The sequence below is a fragment of the Lagenorhynchus albirostris genome, chromosome 13 (assembly GCF_949774975.1).
Source record: "Lagenorhynchus albirostris chromosome 13, mLagAlb1.1, whole genome shotgun sequence".
Classification (NCBI taxonomy): domain Eukaryota; kingdom Metazoa; phylum Chordata; class Mammalia; order Artiodactyla; family Delphinidae; genus Lagenorhynchus; species Lagenorhynchus albirostris.
Window position 1 is genome coordinate 11,121,659 of NC_083107.1, and position 24,844 is coordinate 11,146,502.

At 45.6% G+C, this 24,844-nt stretch overlaps 2 protein-coding genes across 2 annotated transcripts in view; one reads left to right on the forward strand and one right to left on the reverse strand.

The window, feature by feature from the left end:
- The first annotated feature begins 4,780 nt into the window (after nt 1–4,780).
- On the forward strand, nt 4,781–9,986 carry LOC132531907 (putative speedy protein E7). Its single transcript, XM_060170011.1, has 6 exons — nt 4,781–4,880; nt 5,639–5,833; nt 7,339–7,397; nt 7,753–7,838; nt 8,190–8,364; nt 9,780–9,986. The coding sequence occupies exons 1-6, from the start codon at nt 4,781–4,783 to the stop codon at nt 9,984–9,986; spliced, it is 822 nt and encodes a 273-aa protein (XP_060025994.1).
- A 6,501-nt stretch (nt 9,987–16,487) lies between these two features.
- Nucleotides 16,488–24,844, reverse strand: part of ANAPC1 (anaphase promoting complex subunit 1) — a 101,932-nt gene continuing 93,575 nt past the window's right edge. Inside the window, exons 47-48 of the mRNA XM_060169087.1 lie at nt 22,317–22,451; nt 16,488–16,857 (exon numbers count right to left, since the gene is read on the reverse strand). Coding sequence (XP_060025070.1) covers nt 16,742–16,857; nt 22,317–22,451 — 251 coding nt within the window. The 3' untranslated portion in view covers nt 16,488–16,741. The remainder of the gene's footprint in view (nt 16,858–22,316; nt 22,452–24,844) is intronic.

The following is a 24,844-nucleotide window of genomic DNA, read 5'->3' on the forward strand; positions in this document are numbered from 1 at the left end:
TTTCTAGGACATAAAAATTTCCAGAATACAGAGACTCCATAAAGAAGCTCCTGTTCCCTTTCCCTTCACCACACTCCCCGCTCCCTGCAAAAAAAAATAAGAAGAAGAAGAAAAAAAAAATTGCCCTTCAAGAGTCACATCTCACTAGGAGAAAACTTATCTGGTGTGAAATCTGAAGAATGGAGGAAGCAGGAATCTAGCCACCAAGCTGAAGGGCAGCCCTGGCTTCAAGGATAACCCCTCAATGAGCTGGAATTAGGGGTGGAGACCACAGACCCAACCAGAGTCAGGAATAGTGTCTCGGAGGGAGAAGATGCCGCCCCCGTCTCCCTCAGCTCTGGAACCCACAGGGCACTTCTCATGGGGCACCAATCAGAGGGAACCACAGCAGAACCTGCGGTCACTCCACCCCGAAGCTTGGCACCCAGGTTCCCAGTGGGAAGAATGCTTTTCAAGGGATCTGGCCTCTGCCATGTAGTGCTTATGTATGGTCTTGGGCTAGACCCTGGTGCTTTCAGGGCCACTGTTTTCTCATTTATCAATAAAGAGCTTAAAATGAGTAAATTTCAAACGGCTTTTAGCAATGAAATATTTTTTTCAAACTGATTTCTCTACCAATCCCCAGTAAAAAAAAAAAAAAAAAAAGCAGACATGCAGTAGTGGTTGCCTAGAGCTGGAGGTGAGAATGGGGAGTGACTGCAAGGAGGGAGGGATCTTTTTGGGGGATGGACATGTTCCAAAATTAGATTGTGGTGATGATTGTTGAACTCTGTGTAAATACACTAAAATTCATTGAATTGTATGTTTAAAATGAGTGAATATTATGTAACATACATCAATAAAGCAGTTTAAAACAACCCAATCAAAAAATGGGCTGAAGACCTAAATAGAATTTTCTCCAAAGAAGATATACAGATGGCCAATAGGCACACGAAAAGGTGTTCAACATTGCTAATTATTAGAGAAATGCAAATCAAAACTACAATGAGGTATCACCTCACACCAGTCAGAATGGCCATCATTAAAAGGTCTACAAATAGGAATTCCCTGGTGGTCCAGTGGTTAGGACTCAGTGCTTCCACTGCAGAGGGCACTGATCAGGTTTGATCCCTGATCAGGGAACTAAGATCCCAGGTGCCATGCGGCACAGCCCAAAAAACAAAAACAAACAAAGTCTACAAATAACAAATGCTGGAGAGGATGTGGAGAAAAGGGAACCCTCCTGCACTGATGGTGGGAATGTAAACTGATGCAGCCACTATGGAAAACAGTATGGAGTTTCCTCAAAAAACTGAAAATAGAGTTACCATATGATTCAGCAATCCCACTATCCCACTCCTGGGCGTATATCCGAATAACACTGTAATTCAAAAAGATACATGCACCCCTATGTTCACAGCAGCACTATTCACAATAGCTAAGACATGGAAGCAACCTAAATGTCCATCAACAGTTGAATGGATGTGGTACACATATACAATGGAATATTACTCAGCCACAAAAAAGAATGAAATAATGCCGTCTACAGCAACATGGATGGACCTAGAGATTATCATACTAAGCAAAGTATGTCAGAAAGAGACAAATACCATATGATATCACTTATATGTGGAATCTAAAATATGACACAAATGAACTTATCTACGAAACAGAAACAGACTCACAGACGTAGAGAACAGACTTGTGGTTGCCAAGGGGGAAGCAGGGTAGGGAACGGATGGATTGGGAGGTTGAGATTAGCAGATGCAAACTACTATATATAGGATGGATAAACAACAAGGTCCTACTGTATAGCACAGGGAACTATATTCAATATCCTATGATATACCATAATGGAAAAGAATATGAAAAAGAATATGTATGTATATATATATGTATGTATAACGGAATCACTTTGCTGTACAGAAGTTAACACAACATTGTAAATCAACTATATTTCAATAAAGTTTAAAAAAAACTGATAGAAACAAAGAACAGACGGATGGTTACCAGAGGCAGGGACTGGGGCGGGGGGGGGGGCGGGTGAAATGGTTGCAGGTGGTCGAAAGGTGTAAACTTCCAATTATAAAAGAAATAAGTCCTGAGGATGTGACGTACAGCATGGTGACTATATAATTAACACTGCTGTATGGTGTACTTGAGAGGTGCTAAGAAAGTAAATCCTAAAAGTTCTTATTACAGGGAAAAAATTTTTCTGTAACTATATGAGGTAATAAATGTTAACTAAACTTACTGTGGTGACCATTTTGCAATATACACATATGTCAAGTAGTTATACTGTACACCTTAAACTTATGCAGTGTTGTACCTCAATTACATTTCAATAAAACCAGAAGAAAAAAAATGGTTAAAAAAAAGAGGATGTTAAAAAATACGCTATAGACTGGGAGAAAATATTTGCAAACCATGTATCTTACAAAGGACTTGTATCTGGGATATACATAAAAAGCTCTCAAAACTCAACAGCAAAGAAGTAGTTCAATTAGAAAAAAACATGAACAGAGATTTCACCAAAGAGGATATACAGATGGCAAATAAACACATGGAATCAATATCATTATGGAATATCATTAGGGAAGTGCCAATTAAAACCACAACGAGATATGGTTAAAATAAAAAGTGATAACCCAAATGCTGACAGTGATGTGGGGAAAGTGGATCACTGATACATTCCTGGTGGGGATGTAAAATGATAGGGCCACTCTAGAAGAGTACGGCAGATTCTTACAAAACTAAATATGCACTTGACCATAGAACCATGGATTCCTACTAAGCAATAAAAAGGGATAAACTATTGATTTATGCAACAAATTAAACAGTTCTCAAGGGAATTATGCAAATTAAAAATAAAAGCCAGATCAGAAGATTATACACTATCTGTTTCCGTTTATGTATTTTTGAAATAACAAAATTATATAGATGAAGACGAGAATAGTGGTTGCCAGGGGTTGTGGATGGAGATACTATAAAAAAGTAGCATGAAGGATCCTTATAACAGAACTGTTCTGTACCTTGGTGGTGGTGTACATGAGTGTACACATGTGATAAAATTGCATAGAACTAAATACACACGTAAGTGATTGCATATAAAACTGGGGAAATCTGAATAAGGTCAATGGGTTGTACCAATGCCAATTTCCTATTGTGATACTGTGCTACAGATATTCAACTTTGTACCACTGAAGGAAATTTGGGGAAAGGTATATAGGATGTGTCATTACTTACAACTGCATTTATAAATCTACAATTATCTCAAAATGAAAAAGTTAATTTTTTAAATCTCAATATAATCATAGTTAAACACGAATCAGAAGGGAGTAAAAATAAACTACATTGGGAAGGAGACGCAAGAGGAAGGAGATATGGGGATATATGTCTATGTATAGCTGATTTACTTTGTTATAAAGCAGAAACTAACACAGCATTGTAAAGCAATTATACTCCAATAAAGATGTTTAATAAATAAATAAATATCAAATAAACTACATTAATAACTTTCCTATGAATATTAATCAACTTTTAATTTTGTATTTTCTCAATTTTTTGATATGTGGATGAATCACTTTCATTTGGAATCATTAATTGGTTAGATGAAACATAAGATGAGATTCAGAGGTAATACTGGGGTAAGAGGAAGTGATCCCAGTGTTCAGGCTGGGACACTAACTCCTTCCTCCTTGAGACCCACAGTCTTTTCCTTGAGAGCCTTTTATAAACCAAAGGGCAGGTTCTGGTGGAATGGTGTGATGTCATCAGTGACTCATAGTAAGGGCCAGAATCTCGGAAGCCATTTGATCCCGAACACTTGGCTACAGTCAGTGCTCTTCTCACGCCGTTGTGAGGCTGCGTTCTGGGTAAGGGTGAGGGCCTAGATCTTGAGGGAGCCTCCAGGTGCTTACTTGGGGTGGGCGTCACTCTTTTCTGTACTAAGGTGAGTCTTGGATCCTGAACTATGTTCCTCCAAGCTGTCGCAGGGGATGTGGAAGGGATCACCTGTGAACCTCCAGATGAGTGACTGGGATGCAGTAGGAATACAAATAGGTCTCGAGTTTGGGGAGAAAAGAGAACAGGAGGGGATGTGGGCAAAGGAGAACAAAATGAATATGGGGGAAGGAGGAGAGACAGTAAAGCGACTCTACAGAGAACTCGACCTTGAGAGCCCCGGGAGCATGTGGACACTTTGTCACCCAGGAGGAACACTGTCCTCAGAGGCGGCAGGTGGCACTGGCCTTCTTGAGGTGGAACTGCCTCAGTCAGCTTCCAGGGCCATTTCGGACAGGCCTGGGCTACTCTGGTCAGATTTTTGCCAGGTTGGATTGCTGTAACTTTATAGTGGTTCACAGAAATATTTAGGCAGAGCTGATGACATAAGCGTGTAAGGTGGCCCAGCTCAACCCTAATGGAAATGTGACTGAGGCTCAACTGTGGCTGCCACCAGCCTTCTTCCCCTGAGCACCGCTCAGACACGAGTTCTAATCCCAAGTCCAAAGAGTTCTAGCCATGGTCAAGGAGCAAATCCTAGACAAATTAGGTCAGCATTTCCTCATCTGTAAACAGGCAAGTTATACACCTTACCTCACACCTCCTTGTAAGGATTGAATGAGGTAATCCCAATGCACTAATCAATATCTGAAGTTTACTAAGCAATTACTGTTAGCTAATGTCATTGCCATTTTAATTATTATTAGGTCTCACAAGAAGCAGGTTAAGCGGAAAGAAATGGCCTGGTCAGAATCAAGTTGGTTTCTTTCCATTTTTTTGTACCCAGAAAAGACAGACTATGCCTCTGAGCTCCACGTCGGCTGCCTCAGAGACGGCTGCAAGCCAAGAGGACCCAGCAGAAAAGGCAGAGGAAAAGCAGCGCATGGAAGGGAAGCCAGGTGTGTGTGGTCATTCACTTATCCCCGCTCTCTGAATGAATGAAGGTGATAGATCATCATGGCTCCAGCATCACTTCCTCTTCCCTGGACTCTCATGGGTGTGGGTCTGCAGGGCAGGGGAAAGGGTGTCCAGGGTGAGACAGGAGGTCACTATCTTGTTCACCTTTGTAGTTATTAAAGACATCGATGACCAGAGAGTTTCACATTTGTCTCCATAGAGGTGCCCCCCCCACAGAAAGATCCATGGAAAGAGGCACAGGAGAGCAGTTTTCCCCTGGCAAAAAAAGGTAAATATTAATTCAGTTCCTACGCTCCTTTATAGACAAAGTGCAAAGGGGGTGATGGTCATTCTTATCACTTCAGATGTCACATGCAACATACTCAAGGTGAGTGAGAAGGGAAGAGCACAGTGTTTCCCAGGTGGGTCCCTCCCCTGATCACACAGGGTCCTTCCTCTCTCCTGGCAGCTGCTCAGGGTGGGAGCCCTCTGGCCTCCAGTTCTGCCCCCCCAGAGGCTGTCTCTGAGCAGAGAACCAGGAGGATGCGAGGCCAGAAGAGGAAGAGACTGATGTATGTCAAGGGAGGTGTGGTGTCCTCAGCTTCCGCGGCCCTGAACAGAACATCAGTTACTGCTGAGTAACCACTTGTTGTCTTGTCCTCAGGAGGCAGGGTTCAACCTTCAGGGTGAGCTGCAAGGGAAGACTCAGGACCTCCCAGGTGGGTCAGGTCTGTGCTCACACAGAGCCTTGTTCCTGCAGCCCCCCAGGAGAGCAGCCCCCTGGCCTCCAACCCCACCCTCTCGGAAGTGGTCTCCGAGCTGACGTCCTGGAAGAAGAGCAGTCAGAGGAGGAGCATGTGGACTGTCAATCATGTTGAGGGGACGAAACTCAGGATGAGCAAGAGAAGATCCAGTTATCGTCCAGAAGACCAAGAGGCCTTCTACCGGCTTCTGGGTCTGTGCTCTGAGCCAGTGGAGTGTCAGGTCCCTTTTACACCGAGGATCCCAGAGGCTCCGGGATCATAGCCAAAGCTCCCCCTGGGGCTCAGAGCTGTGAGGTGTCCAGGTGGCACAGAAGCAGATCACTCTGTTTCCACAGTTCTACTGCGGTGCTGATGGGTTTTCATCTGAGACAAGTTCTTGGAGGGAGAAGGGAAAAAAGGACTCACGGTTGACTGTTCAATTATCAAGACATTTTAGGACAAATCAAGGGAGGAATCCCCTGCCCACATTTATTCCCTCCAGTTAAGATTTTAGAGATCAGTGATGAAAGGACAAACTAGATCTCGCTGCCATTATGCTCAGAGTGGGAGCAGACCAAAAAAAATTACAGAAGTAAGTTGCTCTCAGCCAGTGACAAACGCAGAGAAGGAAAAGGCAATGACACCTAGAGATGGGCTGTGAGCAAGAGTCGGAGAGCTTTGTGACAGATACTCAGGGAAGGTCTGCAGAGAAGGTGATGCCAGGACCAGAGGCAGGACCGAGTGTGGCAGGTTGGGGGATGACACGGAGCTGACACTGTCCAATACAGCACCCACTAGCCACATGCAGTTATTCAAATTTAACTCTACGTGAGTTAAAATAAACTTCTGAAATTCAGTTCCTGGTTCTCACCAGCCACATTTCATAAGCTCAGTAGCCACACATGGCTAATGGCTACCGTACTGGACAGCAAGCTATAGAATATTTTCATCATCACAGAAAGCAATGCCCTTCCGGGAGCCAGGCCGCCTGGACAAGGCTCAGGGAGGGCGAAATGATCCATGACCCCTCCATCCTCCCGTCTGGGTAAATGCCATTGTCCGGGGCAAGGTGTGAAAGACAAGGAGGACCTGGCGTTCTCAGGCCATCGCTGGAGAATGGCACCTCCAAGGACAACTCTACTCCCAGATAAGCCTGCTGGGGCCAGGGGAGGCCAGGTCATTATCAGCAGGAAGTGAAGGGGGTCCAGGAGAAGGACGGTAGAATGCCCAGTGCCCCCCACCCCCGCCCAGGAGGGTATGAACTCTCCACTGCCCACATAGGATGCTCAGTTATCAAGTGGGGCAGGAAAGCGTTGTCCAGTCACAGTATGATGAAGTGACAGGGATGTGGTGCCCAGAGGCCCAAGGCCACACCCAAGCTTTGGCTCGAGGAAAGTTATGTTAAACTTTGAGAACCAGGTCATATCTCTTTATGAAACACACATACCCACCCATGTGTTGAAGATTAAATAACAATAGCAAAGTCCCTGCCCCACAGTTGAGACTCGCTCTCCCTGGGTCAATGGAAGGAGCAGCTTTGTCACTGCTAAGGCTCTGAGCCTTCCTGGGGAAACAGAGCTGCCTCTACTTCCTGAAGCAGAGGAACTGGGAGAAGTTTCCAGTTCTCCTCCTCCCTGTGAAATGTCCCACAGCCCCAGGCTCGCTGCTCCCGGAAGGGCTGCTCCGAGGCCCTCATCACGTCTCCCTTCCTTTACAGAGGACCCTGTTATCCAGAGCTTCCTGGAAGCTGATATTTTCCTGAAAGTGTCCGACAAGGTACCCACAGCACTAAAAGTATGAGGTACCAAGGGGTCTGCAGTGTCACCACCCCCTGGGGGTGGGGACGGAGGACAAGGTGTCTGCCTGAGCAGAGGCCCTGGAGAGACCCGCCCTTGGCGCCAGAAAGGAAGAAAGGACACACTGTCGGTGCCCCGGCCCTTGGGCATCTCCTCCCTGGCCTCCCATCAGCTCATCTCCACATGTCAAAGGGCCATGAGTCCCTTAGCAAGGCCCACCCTGGGTGGTTTTCCCACCTGGCCTCTGGATGGGGGTGGGGTGCATGGCCCGCTCAGGACACTGGCCCTGCCATCGACCCCTGGCCGCCCCTCCCCCGCCCTCTGTCTCCACGCAGTACCTGCTCTCCATGGTGGTGGAGTACTTCGGCCGTGTCGGGCTGCCTGGTCACCTCTACAACAGGATCCACTTCTTCCTGGCCCTGTGAGCAATGCCTGAGGGCCCCCAGTGGTGGTTCAAGGCCCTCAAGGGGTCACATGGTCAGAGCAGGGGAAGGCAAGGAGGAAGGTCCTGGGATAACGAACGTAGCCAGGAAATACCATTTGCTGCCCAGAGACTGAGGGACCCGAGGTAGAAAGTCCCAGGGAAATGGTGACAGCCAGAACCTTGACCTGGGCCGGGCACAGCATGGGCCCAGCAGCCTTGGTGCTGAGGACGGTCCTGCCCTCTGTGGACCCGGGTGCTCCTCCAGGGTGACCTCAGCAGCCTCTCTCCACTGTCTCGCCTGAGTCCTTGTGGGGGCCGGGACCAGCTAGCCCTCTTTTCTGATGGCAGCTACATCGCCTCCGACATGGAGGAGGACAACCCCACATCCAAGCGGAGCATCTTCCAGTTCCTGCTGGGCAGGGAGCACTGGCCAGACCTCTACAAGGAGTTCCTCAAGCTGAAGGTGGAATTCTTCCATGCGATGGAGCACCGAGCCTGGGTCACCCCGGATTTGTGTGAGGAGGTCTGTCGGGGATGAGGGCCGGGGAGCGCACCCCCAGAGGTGGAGGGGCTGGGCCCCTCCTCCAGGAGCTCACCCTGCTGTGCTTCCCTTTCAGATCCAGGCCCAGAACCCACATCACTGGGTCTGGAGTCGGGTGCGCCAGGGCGTCCCCTAGGTTCCCAAGGAGTGGAGCAGGGGCTGCAGGTGGTCCAGGTGAGTACTGGGCCTCCTGGTGGGGACAACCCCACCCCGTGCCCTGCAGTCACCTCCAGGGCTGGTGGTCACTTGGAAGTGCCACTGCATCCCTTAACGCACTGTTAGCCTAGTAAGGGCCCTGCGAACTCCCATGGTACAGAAAGTAATTACTGTGTTTATACAAAAACTCTCCAAATGGATTCAACTATGGAATCATTTACCATGCTATACAAGGTCCCAATTTGCATATCAATTTCTTTTTTTTCTTCTTTTTTTTTTTTTAGGAAAACTCTTGGAAATGCTGATCTAAGTAGTGAATGAAAACCTCTGCAGGGTTTTGATCTGAGTTGATTTTTAAATATAAATACATGAAAAACACTGAGGTCATCCTTTCTGGAAAAGGAGCCATTACCATGGTGGCTCTTGGGAAAAAAAAACAATTAACTCCAACATGTCATCAAAGGTTTTGTGTGCTCTGCTCCCACTTGACGCAAGCTGCCCTGAGCTGGGTCCCTGTAGTATGTGTCAGGGTCTAGCCTCACGTGGACGGAAGGAGCTCCTAGGGCTCTCTAGTCTCTGAACAAATAAGCTCGCTGGATAATAAAGGAAACAAGAACACATGCAGAGCTGTGAGGAAGCCCGTGACAAACGACACATGCACAGACCGATCACCTGACTAGCATCACATGCTTTAGCATTTGTTTTCCTTGGCTTAAATTTCGTTTTTATGTGTGGATTTACTTGAAGTGGAGGGAGACCTTCTGTGAAGTGCATAAGGAACCCCCTGCTTGGGCAGACGGCTGTACTAGGACAGTCCTGTGAGCTGAGCCCTCCGCCCTTTGCCTCATTGCAGGGGCCCATTCTGACCCCAGGAGAAAGAAAAGGAGAGAGAAAAGCAGGGCAAGTGTGTTCTGAGATAAACCGAATTGGGTATGAAGTTTCATCCATCCCCTAGGTTTTTATTTGAGGACCAAGAATATGTCAGGACTACATATTCCTACTGTATATATCAGGAGTCTCAAAATTCGAAAGAAAATAGTGTTTTTACTACAAGAAGGAAAAGAAAGAAAGAAAAATATCCGCGGCCCCTCTTGGATCTGGTCACGCATAAGAGCAACGAGGGTGACAGCTGATTCTCCCGGACCCCCTGTCCTACACGCACCTTGTGCTGTGGTGCCGACAGCTTCCTCGCTGGGGGGTCTGCCTTCCACTCTGATCTCACTTTCTCTCTCTGCTTGTAGCTCCCGCCCCCTCTCCCTCCCCCACCACAGGGCCTCCAGGCAGCTGTAGAGGGACAGCACTGGGCCTCCAGCTCTCCTCAGGCCCGCAGACCATGGCAGCCTGAACCTGGGGTGTCGAAACCAGCCAGTGGCACGATGGCCCCCCAGCCTTCCAGTGGGTGTCAGCTGACAAAGGCCCTGACCCCTGAGTACTCTGAAAGGATCTAGCAGTAACATGGAGGGGGGCACCCAAGGGAGACAAGAGACCAGAGCAGGAGCCTCCACAGAGACTGAGGATGGGCAAAGGGAGAAGGGACAGAAAGTCAGGAAGAGGCCTGGACCACCAAGGAGGAGGAACCTGAGAAGAGCCCAAAGAAACAACTAGAAGGTAGTGAGGAAAAGAGGCAGAGACAGGAAGGAGAGAAACACCTGAGGAGAGAGAAGGAAGTCCGCATCTAACCTGCTGGAGAGCAGCCTTACCCAATGGAGAGATGGGAACTGTCAGCCGGAGGACTGAGGGAAGGCATGGAGAACATCAGTGGGCCGACCTAAGACTCACACACAGTGGGAACAGAAGGGGGGAATCGTATGCTATCGTTCACTCTGACATTACAGAAATAACCCAACCTTCACACTCAGAGAAGGGAGAGAGCAGGGGAGGGGCTCATGAATGCTGCCTGGGGGAGAGGTGGGGAGGTGCCAGGGTGCTATCAAAGCTGGAAACAAGACAGTGGAAGTCGGGTAAGGAAAAGAGGGATTCAAGGAATCCTACGAAGGCATTACCGTTAAATGCAGTCACAAAAACATGAGCCATCCTAACTGCCGAAGTCATGAATACAGCAAATTTTGAGAGCAGAGAAAACAGACCAAAGATACACAGTAAATATAAGAAGTGCGGTATAAATACAGAAATATAAAAACTAGACACACCTTATTATTAGTAAATCTGAACTCAACACTAAAAGAAAAAGATCTTCAGATTGAATCACAAAGCAAAACCCAGCTGTGTGGTTTGTAAGAGCTTGTCCTTAAATCATCAGAGGTGCGAGGGCTACACCAACAGACATGCTCAACTGAGAGTAGGAATTGGGATTTTTACACCAGGGGAAGGAAAATTAAGGCTCAAAACCCTTCAGAGAGACCAAGAAGGTCTTTGGGGTCGGGGTGGGGGGCCCCGGGGGCACCTGTCCAGCATTAAAGGCCATCCCAGGGCCTGGGCTGGTCCACTGCAGCTTGATTTGCTCAGGGATGTTCAGGTTTACAGCTCTCTATACGTATAGCCCCCTTTAGGTAGGAAGTTTTATTACTGGGCAGCTGCTACACAGTATTACTGGGTAATCACTGCAATTGCCAGACAGAAACTATCTAGCTCTTCGTCTCTTTTTTTTCCCCTGGAAATGTCTAATTTTGCCAAGAAATTTCTGGTAAGGTTCCCAGGAACCTCACAGTCAAGTCTTGTAAAAAGCCGACTCCTTTCAGGAAGCAATACAGTTGTTCAATGCTCTCTATCCCATGAAGGTTTAGCATTTTCCTCGAGTCCTCAAAACCTCCATCAGCAAACGACCACGGTACTTTTCAGTCTGTGACACCCAGTCTGTGCTGCCCCAGAAGGCCAAGGTGGAAGCAGCTGGGCTAAGGGTTGGTTCTCTCCTCAAGGTGGCCGCTGAGGGGCAAACCCAGAACCAACAGGACTGGGCAATGGGCCACACTATGTCTCCATCCACACACCTGTGACTCCGTCCCAGGAAGCCTGACACAAATGGGGCCAACCCCAAGGCGTTCCAGTTACTCAGCTAAAAGGTCGCCCATTCTTCCTTTAGTCAGAGAGTCCCCTCAGCATGTTAGGGGAAACCCAAGGCCACTCGGGGGGTCACTGCTGCTGCAGCACTGAGGCTGGTGCCATTCGGGGGAGCTGGTGCAAGGATTACAGAACTGCAGAGACAGTTGGGGCTTTCAGAGAACAGCTGAGTGTCTGATAATGGAAAAGGCAAGTGAACAGTACTGGGAGCTCAGGGGAGACAACCAAGGGCCTGGAAACTCCATAAGCAAAGCCCAGGGGAGAACAAGCGGTGGGGACTCGGGACGGGCTGTGTTCACATCTGGGTCATTACATCCCACACAGCATCACAGCGTCTGCTCAGGAACTCAAGCAGAAAGGGTGTTGATAAAGGGAAGCAGATGGAGGGGTTTTTGGAGCAGAGGATGAAGAAGCCCCAACAAACCTCCAGAAACTCCAGGCGGGGCCCCCGGGCAGAGCTGGTATTAACGCCCTGCTGCCAGGTATGCACCATCTGCCCTCGTGTCCGCCTATAACGGCTTCGCCTCCTCTCCCACCTCCCGGCCTTGCCTGGGCATCTCTCGCTGGCACCTCCCAACGGCACACTCTTACCTGGTCCCATACGGGAAACACAGGTGGAGGCTAAGGAGAGAGGAGGAGGTGGTGAAGACGCCGAGTTGACATCCAGGCCCCTCACAGGGCACAGGGGATGACCTACAGGTGAACCAGTGCGACAGAGGGGGTGTGGAGGGAGGTGACCAGACAGCACCTGTGCCCTCCTCTGGGGACCCGCAGAGATTTCATCGCCTGAGGGCTGGAGCTCCTCTCATCTAGATCTTACCAGGCAGGAGACTGCAGCCAGGGATGCTAATTACAGTGGATTTGCTAAGGATTCTTCCCTCAACTCCAGAGTTATACACATTTGCCCAAAATATCTTCTTAATCTCTGAAATGGCACAGTAAGCAGAATTAAAATATTCTTGATAAGTGAAAGATATGCACACAAATAAACACAAATGAAAGAAAAACAAGTGGCACCAACTAGCTTCCAACCACCGTCCCTGTGATGAGTCCCCCAGTAAGGTGACTCCACAGATCAGCACCTGGCATGTCTGGGCTCTGAAAGCACACGGTCCACAGTGTCCCAAGGCCCTGCACCTGCGCATAAGACTCAGGATGGCGCCACTGACTACAGAGGCAAGGCGAGACACTTCACACCTGAGTACTGGAGTAAAAGCAGCGGAAATTAAGAACATGTGCTTATTTACAGATTTTCATTGCTTTTATTGAGCTTAGTATGAAATTAATTCTTTTCCTAAATTTCCTACTTCATGTTTTAATGTACCATGGAAGAAATACTTTCAGCTAAAAGAGAAAATTTTTAATTAAGATAGTTGTTGTAATGACCAAGAAAGCAACACAGGCTAATTCAATTAATCTAATTCCAAGAAATTACACAAAGGCCTTTGTTTTTCCAAAGATGCACAGAGAAAGGAAGAGTCGGTGTGTCTGCTTTTTAAAGGTGTTCATAAACTCTGCCTGGTGCAACGTCCTTGTAACTTACATTTAACCGGCCTCTTCCTGAGGGTCTACTGGACCAGGAAGAAAGGCAGCAATGGACCAGGTTCTCGGGTAGAAACAGCGTGGTCTGGGCGCCCAGGCTGGTCTGGGCTGCGATGGGGAGTGGTGCGGACTTGGGCCAGCCACCCCTCCCTGAGCCTCCGGGTCTCAGCTGTAGAACGAGGGGCAGGACGAGATGCCACCTGAGGGAGCTTCTGGTGCAGCTGCCTGATAGATGGGTTCCCCTCGTCTGGGGCCTGAAAGTCCTGCCCTCTGAGCAGCCCCCACTTTCCATCCTAGCCTCACTTTCACTCAAGAACATAAGATGGAGCAAAGCAAGAGGATGGAGAACAGGCAAGTCTTCCTTATCCACAGGCAAAATCAAGGATGTGGTTTTAGGGGCTCTTCTTTTATCGAAAAAGACTTTTCGGAAGCTTGTGACTGTAATGAGAAGCAACCAGTGTATTTTGGAGTAGGGGGAACCTGGCCTTGGAAGCAGGAAAAGTCACCTGGGAAGCTTCGGAACCAGCGTGGGTATCTGCCGGGCGCAGTAAGTGCTGACAGAGGCCTCCACGTGGAGGGGGTGCTTTTCCGACCTCACCTCTGCTTCCTTCCACCGCTGGTTAAAAATTGCAGACACAGGGGTACAGAGGTGACCAAATCCTGTCCCCTCCCCTATTGCTTAACTGGAGAGATCTTCATACAGTGAGGCATTTTTCCCCAAGATTTGGTCAGTATGAGGGTGGGGAACCCAGAAGAGAGGCCCCCAACCCTGTATGAAGGAGGCGACAAAGTCTTCCTGCTTTGGTCTCAGATTGGTCCACGGCCTTCAGTTTCACCCAGTTCCCAACATCCTCTCCCGGCCTGGCCTACTCTGGTCGCTCAGACTGGGCTTTGGCATGTGCTTCCCTTGGAATTGTCACAAGTCCATTCCTCTGACAACTCCTGCCTCGGCTCCCACAGGCTCTGGCTTCCAGTCCAATGCTGGCTCCCATGCTCGGGCCTGTCTACAGCCCAGCAGGCTCACCGGCCTCCCACCAAGCGTGTTTGCACACTGACCACCAGGCTGAGAGATGCGAGCCCCCCTCCTTCCTGCCTCCTGTAGGATGTCAGGAGATCCCCTAAGCTGGGACATGCCCCTCTCCATATGCTGTGAAGTCAGCTGGTTTCTAGACAAAGGGTGAGAAAGTGGCCTTATTCAAGTAAGATTACGCAGCACCAAGGAGAAGTTCTGTGAGGCTTACACCAATGGTGTCCTGCGGCTAAGGCCTGGTGTCTATGCCTCAGAGCTTGCCACAAGTTCGTGCCTTCACTCCTTTGGAAGACACTCGAGCGAGGAGCACAGATGTCAGCATCCGTCGGGGAAACAGTAATAACCTGAGTGTGTGTGTGACTGTATACTGTTTCTTTAATCATGTCCATCTATGGAGGCAATGACATGCATTCCATCTGTGTAAGCAGAGAAGATGGATGGACAAGTGAGGAATCATACTGTGACAGACATTACCAGTACTCACCAGTGTCTAGTTCTCCCCTTTGTGAAAGAACACGTACAAGGTGGAGCAATTTATTTCACGCCAACAGGCTGTAGCCAGAAGTGACATAGGCCACTTCTGGGCCAAAACACTCAACGCTGGATGCGTTTCCCCAGCTCTTTCCTGCCATGGCTGTGAGGAGGCTAAAACATTCCGGATGGTGAGAGCCATACTCCCAAGATTTTTTGAGAGCCCACAAAGAGCTGGCAGTGACTTCTGCGATGATCCTGACATGTTTGCTCCGGAGCAGACTGTCCAGAACATCATCTGTGCTCCTCGGGAGGCCCCAAATATAAAGACAATGCTGTTTCCAGACCATCTGCAATCTTCCATCCTGCTCTCTCCCTTAGAAAGCCTGATTTTTGCTTTTGTTGACAGCATTCCAATGACTGTTCTCCTTCGTACACGAGAGTTCATACGTGTGCAAATAACTCAAGTCATTCTTCAATCAGAGAAAAGCTTAGAAGTTATAAACAATGGAGAGTGCAGACAGCAACAGCTGCCCAGTGCTGAGTTCTCTATACCCTGATTCAAATGGAATTTCCATAACCTACCATTTTAATTTTTTTCTTTTCTTTTTAATTAGAAGAAAAAACTCTTTAAGTGTGAAGGAAGCACAGTTCACCCTCCCTATCAGCCACCTTGCCTATGCTTCACACACAGGGGCAAGTCCCGGGGCGGGCACACAGGTGGAACAGTGAAGGTCTGAAGAGAACCACTGATGCACGCCTTCCGGACGCAAGCCCCCTCTGCAGGAGCAAACACCACATGGGTTTTTGTCAAACTCTCAATGGAAACATTTCTATTTGCTTTCATTTTTACTTTTAAAGCTAAACCCCACAATTCAGGGTGTGGAAACGTGAAATCACTGGATGGACCTTGCAGCTTCGACCAGTTTACGGTCCCACCGGCCATTTAGGAGGCAGAGGGCACATCAGTATCTGGACAGCAGGGAGCCGCCTTCTTCCTGGACTGGAAACCTGAAGCTGCAGACACCTTTATACAAATCCCCTTCCTCAGCATCTGGTCCAGAAACTTGATACAGACATATGTTCTCTAAATCCTGGGTGAAAATGAACTTTTTTTAAAAATAAATTTATTTATTTCATTTCATTTATTTTATTTTTGGCTGTGTTGGGTCTTCATTGCTGTGAGCGGGCTTTTCTCTACTTGCGGCGAGCATGGGCTACTCTTCGTCGTGGTGCACGGGCTTCTCATTGCCGTGGCTTCTCTTGTTGTGGAGCACGGGCTCTAGGCGCACGGGCTTCAGTAGTTGTGGCACACGGGCTCAGTAGTTGTAGTTCGCGGGCTCTAGAGTGCAGGCTCAGTAGTTGTGGCACACAGGCTTAGTCGCTCTGCGGCATGTGGGATCTTCCTGGACCAGGGCTCAAACCCAAGTCCCCTGCATTGGCAGGCGGATTCTTAACCACTGCGCCACCAGGGAAACCCCTGCACTTTTATTTTAAAATATAATTTCTGAAGACCTCTCTGTAGTGGAAATTTCTTATTTTTTCTATTTAGAGCAGGCTTCATGTTGGGTAATTCTTCATTAGGGTATAAATCTCCTCCTGTTTAAGATGATCGATCATACTATGAGGATGCCTGGCACTGTCACAGGACGTACGAACTTACTTTAGACAAGACTATGGTGACACCTTAGGAAATGCTAAAAGCCCTTCATTGCTGCAGAAAGTAAAACTATATGACAGAGCTTCTTTAAAAACTTTGCATTTCTGAGCATAAAGTCACTTCACCTGAATCACCTGAAATCTTTTTGAAAGATTTCGAAAACTAATATCCATCTCAGCCCCCACTGCTCTACTCTCTGAAACCCCAAACTAAAGTAATCATCAAGAGTTTTGAAAACAAACCAAAAAATTTTATTTACAAAAGTAAATTTTCACTCATTTTTATATTCTCATAATGTTAATGCCAACAGCAACAGTCTCTAGGATATTTAAAACCCTTGATTTTAAAATGCATTGAGGTTTGTGCAGCTCATTTCCCCCCCAGTTATATTATAAAACTTATAAAGGTTTCTTTAGCTTTGTTGTTTGGGCACGCTTTTGTGCAAAAGTCACGTTTCAGGGTAGGCTTACCACCAGACATGATCACATAAGCATTGGCTGTGGATTTCCAAGAAGTAAAGGAGCCAATCTCAGCAAAGCTCGCACTGGCATCTTCAGCTGTTTGAATTTGAAGAGGAGTTCTGCGAAACTTGTGTTCCCTAAAGAAATACAATTGGAGGGAAGGGGTCACGTATCTAAATAAATTCAGCGACACATCCTCTTTCAAAGAAGCTTCAGACACATAATCACATTTCAAGCTGGCGTTCTTCCGTTTGAAAACAATTACTGAAAGATAATATTTAAACTATGAAATTCCCTAATGCACTATAGGGTATGATTTGATATAAAATTTTAATTTATCCATTCTGTACTTCAGAAATTGACCTGTAACCATATGTGAAACTATTAATACTGTTTAAATACATATATTACTTAAATATAATTAATAAATGTGCCCATCTATCCTCAATTACCATAATCCATGCACTTAATAATTTACCTAAAAAAAAAGACACAGGCTCAAAATGAGTAACAGAGAAGTTAATCTAAAGCCTCTTCCTCTAACAAGCAATGGTTCCCAACCTTGGTCCAACAGAGTCTGATGTAATTTATGTGGAGTACAGCCTGGGGTCTGGAGCTCTGAAAGCTGCCCAGGTGATTCTGATGTGCAGCCAAGGTCAAGAACCACTGCTCTAAGGGGACGCAGTAAGTGTATGACCTGCAAATTCTATTAAGCATCATCTTCCTCTTTGCCTCCATCCTCACCACATGCCACTGTCCACAGTTCCCTTTCCTCAGCCCCAACATATACACATACATGATCCCGATGAGTCTCTAAGCCACAACAAGCATCCTAGTAGACATGCAGACAGCAGAGTGTACAGGTGGGTCATATGATCCCATGAAGATGGACAGAGAAGAGTCTCATGATATGAATCGAGTGGCTTTCTGATAAAAGCATAACTAACACAAGAAAGAGTTGTAATGCTGCACAAAATATGAAGAAAGCAACTATTTCTCTTTAGTATTTCCTTTTATCGACTCTGCCAGTAATCTGTGAATTAAATGTGTTTAATAAACCTCAACAGGAATTAAGAGAGATTTCCTATTTAATTGTTATCCACAGTGTTCCCAAGACCTTGCTAAAACTCAAAGACAGAGAACAAATACATATGAGCTATGGAAAACATCTCCAATGTTCTGATACACTGTGGACTCTAACAGACCATTTAGACTTTTTTTTTTTTTTTGGCCACAACACGCGGCATGAGGGATCTTAGTTCCCTGACCAAGGATTGAACCCTCACCCCCTGCAGTGGAAGCACAGAGTCCTAACCACTGGATCACCAGGGAAGTCCCCAGACCATTCAGACTTAATGTGACTATCACTATGGTTAGGTTTCAATGTATCATCTTGCCATTTGTTTTCTATTTTCTCTGTCTGTTCTCTGGTTCCCCCTTTTCCTCTTTTCCTCTCTCTTGGACTGAGTACTTTTTATGATTCCACTATAGCTCCCTTATTGCTTATTGGCTCTAACTCTGTTTTCTTATCTTAGTGGTTGCTTTATGATTCATAGTATCATCTCTATCACAGATTACCTTCAAGTAAGATTATACCTCTTCACAGGTAGTATAAGGGCCTTATGGCTGTAATTCCATTTCTCCCTGCCCAGCCTCTGAGCTATTATTGTCATACATTTGCTTTTCAGATTTTATAAACCCCATAGTACATTTTTATTATTTTTATAAGTCAATTATCTTTAAAAAGTATTTTTAAAAGAAACAAACCTTATGTATATCTCCATGTAGTTACCATCTCCAATGCTCTTCATTCCTTTGTGTAGATCCATATTTCAATCTGACACTATTTTCCTTCTGCCTCAAGGACTTACTGTAACATTTCCAGTAGTGTGGGTCTGCTGTTGATGAATTGTCCCAGCTTTTGTGTGTCTGAAAAAGGCTTTATTTCATGGTCTTTTTTTTTTTGAAAGATATTTTTGCTGGGTATAAAATTCTAACTAGATAGTGGTTTTCCTTTGAGTCCTTTACAGATGTTACTCCACTAATTTATCACTTGCATTGTTTCCTATGAAAAATATGCTATCACTCTTATTTTTTTCTCTGTAACATGTCTTTTTCCTCTGGCTGCTTTGAAGACTTTTTATCATTAGTTTTAGGCAATTTGGTTATTATGTGCCTTGGTGCAACTTTCTTCATGTTTCTCAGGCTTGGGATTCATTGAACTTCTTGTAACTGTGGACCTCAGTTTTCATTAAACTTGTAAATTTTCCACCCATTATTTCTTCGAGTATTTTTTTCTGTCCCTCTCCCCCATTTTTCTCTTCTTAAGGGACTCCAATCTCATGTAAATTGGGTCCTTTAAGTCCCAGAGCTTACTCCATTTTTAATGCTCTGTTGCTTTTTTTTTTAATTTTTTTCTTTTTGCATTTCATTTTGGATAGTTTCTAATGCTATGTCTTCAAACTCAGTATTTTTTTTTATTCTGCAATGTCTAATCTGCTATTAATCCCATTCAGTGTGTTTTTCTCAGAATTATAGTTTTCACCTCTAAAAGTTCAGTTAGATTCTTTTTATATTTCCATATCTCTTAATGTTCTGAAATACGGAATAATGTTATATGGAATTGAGTTATAATAACTGTCTTAATGTCCTTGTCTGCTAACATCCATGTCAATTCCAGGTCAGTTGTAATTGATTTCTCACCTCCATTATAGGCTGTATTTTCCTGTTTCTTTGTATGCCAGACATCATGAATTTTACCATAGGTGCTGGATATTTTCGTATTTCTGTATTCTTGAGCTTTCAGGATATAGTTATATTACTTGAAAAGCAGTTTGATCCTTTTGTGTCATGCCTTTAAGATTTTTAAAGTGGGCTAAAATATTTTAGTCTAGGGCTAAATATTTCCCATCATGGAGGCAAGACCACACTGAGTACAGCCCTTAAATTGTGAAATTGTGGGAACAGACACTGTTCCTGAACCTGTTCAAACTGGTTCTCTCTAATCCATTAGGACAGTTCTTCCCTCAGCCTTGGGAAACTTCTTCACATGCATGTGCTGATTAGTAAGGACTCTTCTGATATTTGAGGGGGACCCTCTGCAGACATCTGGCGTTCTCTGTGTGCAGCTCTCTCCTCTCTGGCACTCTAGCATGTAAATTCTAGCTCCTTTGGCTCCCTGTACTCTCAGCTCCATCACCTCAACTGAAGGAGTCTTCCAGGCTCTTCCTGGGTTCCCTCTCCCTCCTTCACAGTCTGGAAACTCTCAAGGCTGTTAGCTTTTTAGGGCCAATCACAGGGCTTATGTCATTTGTTTCTCATCTCTCAGGGATCACTCTTCTTCATTACCTGATATACGTCTCAAAAGCCATTGTTTCATATGCAGCGTCCAGTTTTCTTTGTTGTTTTTTCAGCTTGTTTATTTTGTGTTGTTTTGTTTTCTTTTTTCAGGCAGGATAGTAAATCACATCTCTGTTACTCCATCCTGGATGAAAAAGGAAGTCTATGCTTTCAATTTTTTTCTTCTTTTATTTTTAGTACCTTGACTTTTATGCAACTAGGTGTGGTTTTCTTTGTATTTATCTTGCTCAGGGGTCACTGTAGGTTGATGTTCATCATCCATTTTTCAAAATTCTTAGCCTCTGTCTCTTTAAATACGGCTTCTATCTCATGTTCTCTCTCCTCATATTCTGGGATCTCAACTACATGCATGTTTGACTTCTTCACCATGTTCCACATCTCTCTTTTCTGAATTTTCCATTCATTTTTCTCTCTGTGCTTCAATCTGTTTATTTTCTACACACTTGTCTTACAGTTCATTTATCTGCTGTGTCTAATATGTTAATTAATCTACACACTGAATTCTTTTTTCTTTTTTTTCCTGTTTTTTTTTTTTTTTTTTTTTTTTTTTGCTGCACCCACACAGCTTACAGGATCTTAGTTTCCCGACCAGGAGTCAACCTGGCCCTGGGCAGTGAAAGCATGGAATCCTAAGAACTGAACTGCCAGGGAATTCCCTATATACTGATTTCTTAATTTTAGTTATATTTTTCAGTTTTAGAATTTCCAATTAACTCTCACTGATTCCAGATTTCTGGTGAAATTCTGTATCTTTTCCTCTATTTTCTTGGAAATATTAGTCAGTTATCAGTCATAGTAACTCCAGATACTGGAGTTATGGAAGTCTGATAACTCCAATATCTGGATCACATACAAGTCTCTTTCTTTTACCTTTTACTCCTATTATGTCTTTTAATTGTGATTCAACACTGATACTATGATTTAAAAACTGTAGAAGTTTAAGACATTTTCTTCTTCCTATACAGGTTAATTTTTCTTCTATCAGGGAGGTAGCATGCAGCAGATCTCCTCAATTCTGCTCTAGGCTAATTTTAGGTCTGCTGTGTTTCAGTGTTACCTTTCCTGCTAGGGCTTGGCCCTGCTACTGTTTCATGTGAATGTCTGGGATTGGCAGGCCTTGAGTACTGCCCTTTGTCTCCTTGGCACTATGCTGTTGTTGGAATCATTGCCCACATTTTTAGCCTCCTGGTTTCTGCTAGATTTCTTGAAGTTTTATCCTGCGCATGTGCAGGTTAAGATTTGGCAAATGCCTCAAGGGAAGAGTGTGTCCAGGTTTTTGAGTTATTATTCCTCTTGTCCCCTCCTATCTGGGACTTTGCTCCTCAAGTTCTAGCCCTGGGCAATCATTAATCCAACCTCTGGCTCCTCTGCCCAGTAGCACTGCTGCTTTTTGCTGGGACTCTACTTCTTGTAATGAATTGACAAATGCCTCTGGGAGAAAGTCAGAGTAAATATGGAGCTCCTCAAATGAGTCCCTTCTCTCAGGAATTCTTGTCTCTCAATCAAGTCTGGTCACTATGGTTGCCACCAATTCCTTTAAACTTTATGTAGTTTGTCCACTTTTATATTTGCTTTTGTAGGAGAGTGAGTCTAATGCGAGCAATTCCACTGTGGCCATAACTGCAACAGAAGTCTCTGAATAGTGCATTTTCATCTGAGGTTTTCAAAGCAGCTATAAATCAGTAATATCATTAAACTTTTAAGTTTAAATGATTAAATGGACAAATTTTGTATCTGATTACATATTCTGAAAAATACAGTTAGATGCTAAGATTTTAAACTCTCTATTATGAAAACAATCAAATGTCAATACATACAAAATTAGGTACCTGATCATTTCAAAGCTTTATAATATTAGAAATTAATATTATGTGTTTTAAAAAAATCCAAACTGAAAACCCCAAAAATACAGAAAAATAACTTTAATAAAAATCAATTAACAGAGAAAAAGAATACGAACATTTAGTTTATTAGTATATACTGGTATCTGGGGCCCTGTGAAGAATCCATCTTCTTCTGAACGTAAATAAAGGTTTATGCATGTGTAAAATTCGGATAGTTTGGGGTTTGTTTTTTTTTCTTCCAGAAAAAATTCTGAAAAATAATACCCAAACATGAATGAAGCCAAAAACCTAACTGGAGAAAATAACTCAGTTTAGAAACACCTCCTAACAAGAAACTAAACCCATCAGCGGGTAATACAGGTACTGAAAAGAGGATGTAGATGTGCAATTACCTTCTAGTCCTATAGACGGCAGGTGCCGCGGGGCTGGCACTGAGTGGTAGACGAGGAAACAGGCCAGCATGCTCAGCTGCGACTCCTCGCAGGGCTGCCCGTTGAGGTAGGCGTGCACACACCCATCACCCCCAGCTGTGAGAGAAGCACACATGGAACAGAACCAATCGATTACAGAGCTGAGAGGCACAAGGAACGCCTTCTTTTTATTATTTTCTCATCAAGAGCTCATTGAGCACTTACCATATACCACACAGGTCCTGTACTGGGCATTAAGGCTACTGTGGTAAACCAGACAGAGTGCCCGTCACTGCGGAGTTTAGAGTGCTGCGGGGGACGGAGATACTACATACCTAACGATGCAAACAAATGCTAATCATAAATTGTGATGAGTGCCATGAGAGTGCAGTGGTCACCATGGTCGTCTCCCCAAACACCCATTCTACCACCCTTCCCTCCACTGTCACATCTGAGGGGACTGACTGCAGCTCCAGGACTGGATCCTGATTTATCTTGGCCAGAGGTTCTCAAACTTTAACAGGCATCAGAATCACCTAGAGGACTGATTAAAACACAGATGGGTGGGTCCCCACAATTTCTTGGATGGGGCCAGAAAAACTGTATTTCTAGCAGGTTCCCAAGTGATCCCACTGTTGCTGCTCCAGAGACCACACTGTGAGAACCACTGGTCTGGGACAATCAGGGCAACCCCACTTCCCTGACACAGTGACTGGTTCAAGGACAGGCAGACCTAAGCCATTCAGAGAGACACTCTACCCCGGGGATTGATCGAGGAATGTGCACGAGTTCCAGTGCAAGCCAGAGACACAAGGAGATGCTTGAGAACATGTTTGCTAGAGGCTTCTGGGAAACAAACTCCTCATTCTTATGGCAAAGCTCCTGGAAGCAACTCTATTCTTCCTCTGAGTTGGAGGCAAGGAACTGTTACAGTCAGTTCATTGCCATCAGAAAGAAGTACTCTGAGGATAAAGTCACGGCGCAGACTGTCACTGATGGGACCTCAGAGAAACGGAGCTGGAGCCACTGGAGCGGCAGCCTGCCGTAACTGCGGACTTCCAATTATGTAAGTTTATAGGTGTCCTATTGTTGGAGCCAGGCTGAGTCAGGCCTTCTGTTACTTGCAGACAAAGGCATTTTGATACAGAGAAAAAGGCTGAGAGAGAGAAAGAGAGATATAAAGATGGCAGGAAAGCTGCCTGAGGCAGTGTGGTCTTGGAAGGCCTGTGTGGAAGGGGCATGTACGTGGAGGCTGCAAGAATGAGTATGAGTTGGGCAGGCAAAGAATGAGAGGAAAAAGGTTCTCGGGAGGGAAAGCAGCACATTCAACAGTTCCGTGGTGAGAAAGAACTCCATGCTTTCGGGGAACTGGAAGGGACCAGGGTGCCTGAGTGGAGTTTGTGAGGAGCAGGTGGTATAGAATGAGGCTGTAGAGGGAGACAGAGGCCTTGCTGGTCATGCGGGGCCTGCTGGCCACATGCTACAGATTTTTTTCACAACTGAATCAGCAGCCTTTGCGAGGTTTTAAGCAGAAGTGTTGAATCTGTTTACTCTTTGAAAGACCATTGTCAGTTGACTAGAGACAGTGAGAGGGAGATGAGAATGAAAAACAGGAAGACTTGCAGGAGGCTGCAACAGTCGTCCAGGCAAGAAATAATCACGGTTTGTTCTCGGATAGAAGCAGCAAAATGTGGACAGAGTTAGGAGATATTTAAGAGTTAGGACTGAAAGGATGTGGTAATGGATTGGCTACCGTAGAAGACAGGAGAGGGAGGGAGAGGAAGGGGCAAGGGTGACTCCCAGAAAGGTAACGAAGGAATGACCGTGAAACTAAGTGATGAAACTAAGAAAGAATGGTCGGAGGGTTTTTTTTTTTAAAAACAGAATTGGGAAAGTGTGCCGTCACAAAGGTCAAGGGAGGTCTGTTTCCATAAGAATGAGAGGGAGCGACAGGAAGACTATCGGGGTCCACTGAACCTGACATGAGGATGTTAGTCTGGTGGGAGTGAGAGCATCTGGGGGTGGCAGCAGGAGGGGTGATAAAGGAGGCAAGAGGAGACCCTGCTGTGGCAGCCTGTCAAGAGAGGAAGGAGAGAGCGCGGTCGCTCACAGTTCCTCGTCAACGACTTTCTCATGCCTACTGGCCTTTTTTTTTTTTTTTTTTTTTTTTTTTTTGTGGTACGCGGGCCTCTCACTGTTGTGGCCTCTCCCGTTGCGGAGCACAGGCTCCGGACGCGCAGGCTCAGCAGCCATGGCTCAAGGGCCCAGCCGCTCCACGGCATGTGGGATCTTCCTGGACCGGGGCACAAATCCGTGTCCCCTGCATCGGCAGGCGGACTCCCAACCACTGCGCCACCAGGGAAGCCCTTGCCTACTGGCTTTTTGTTTCACCAATTTTCTCTACACTTTTTCTGCTTCCAATTTCACTGATTTCAGCTCTTATATCCTTGCTTTGGGTTTATTTTGCTTTTCTTTTTCTAATTTCTCAAAGAACTTAGATTAGTAATTTG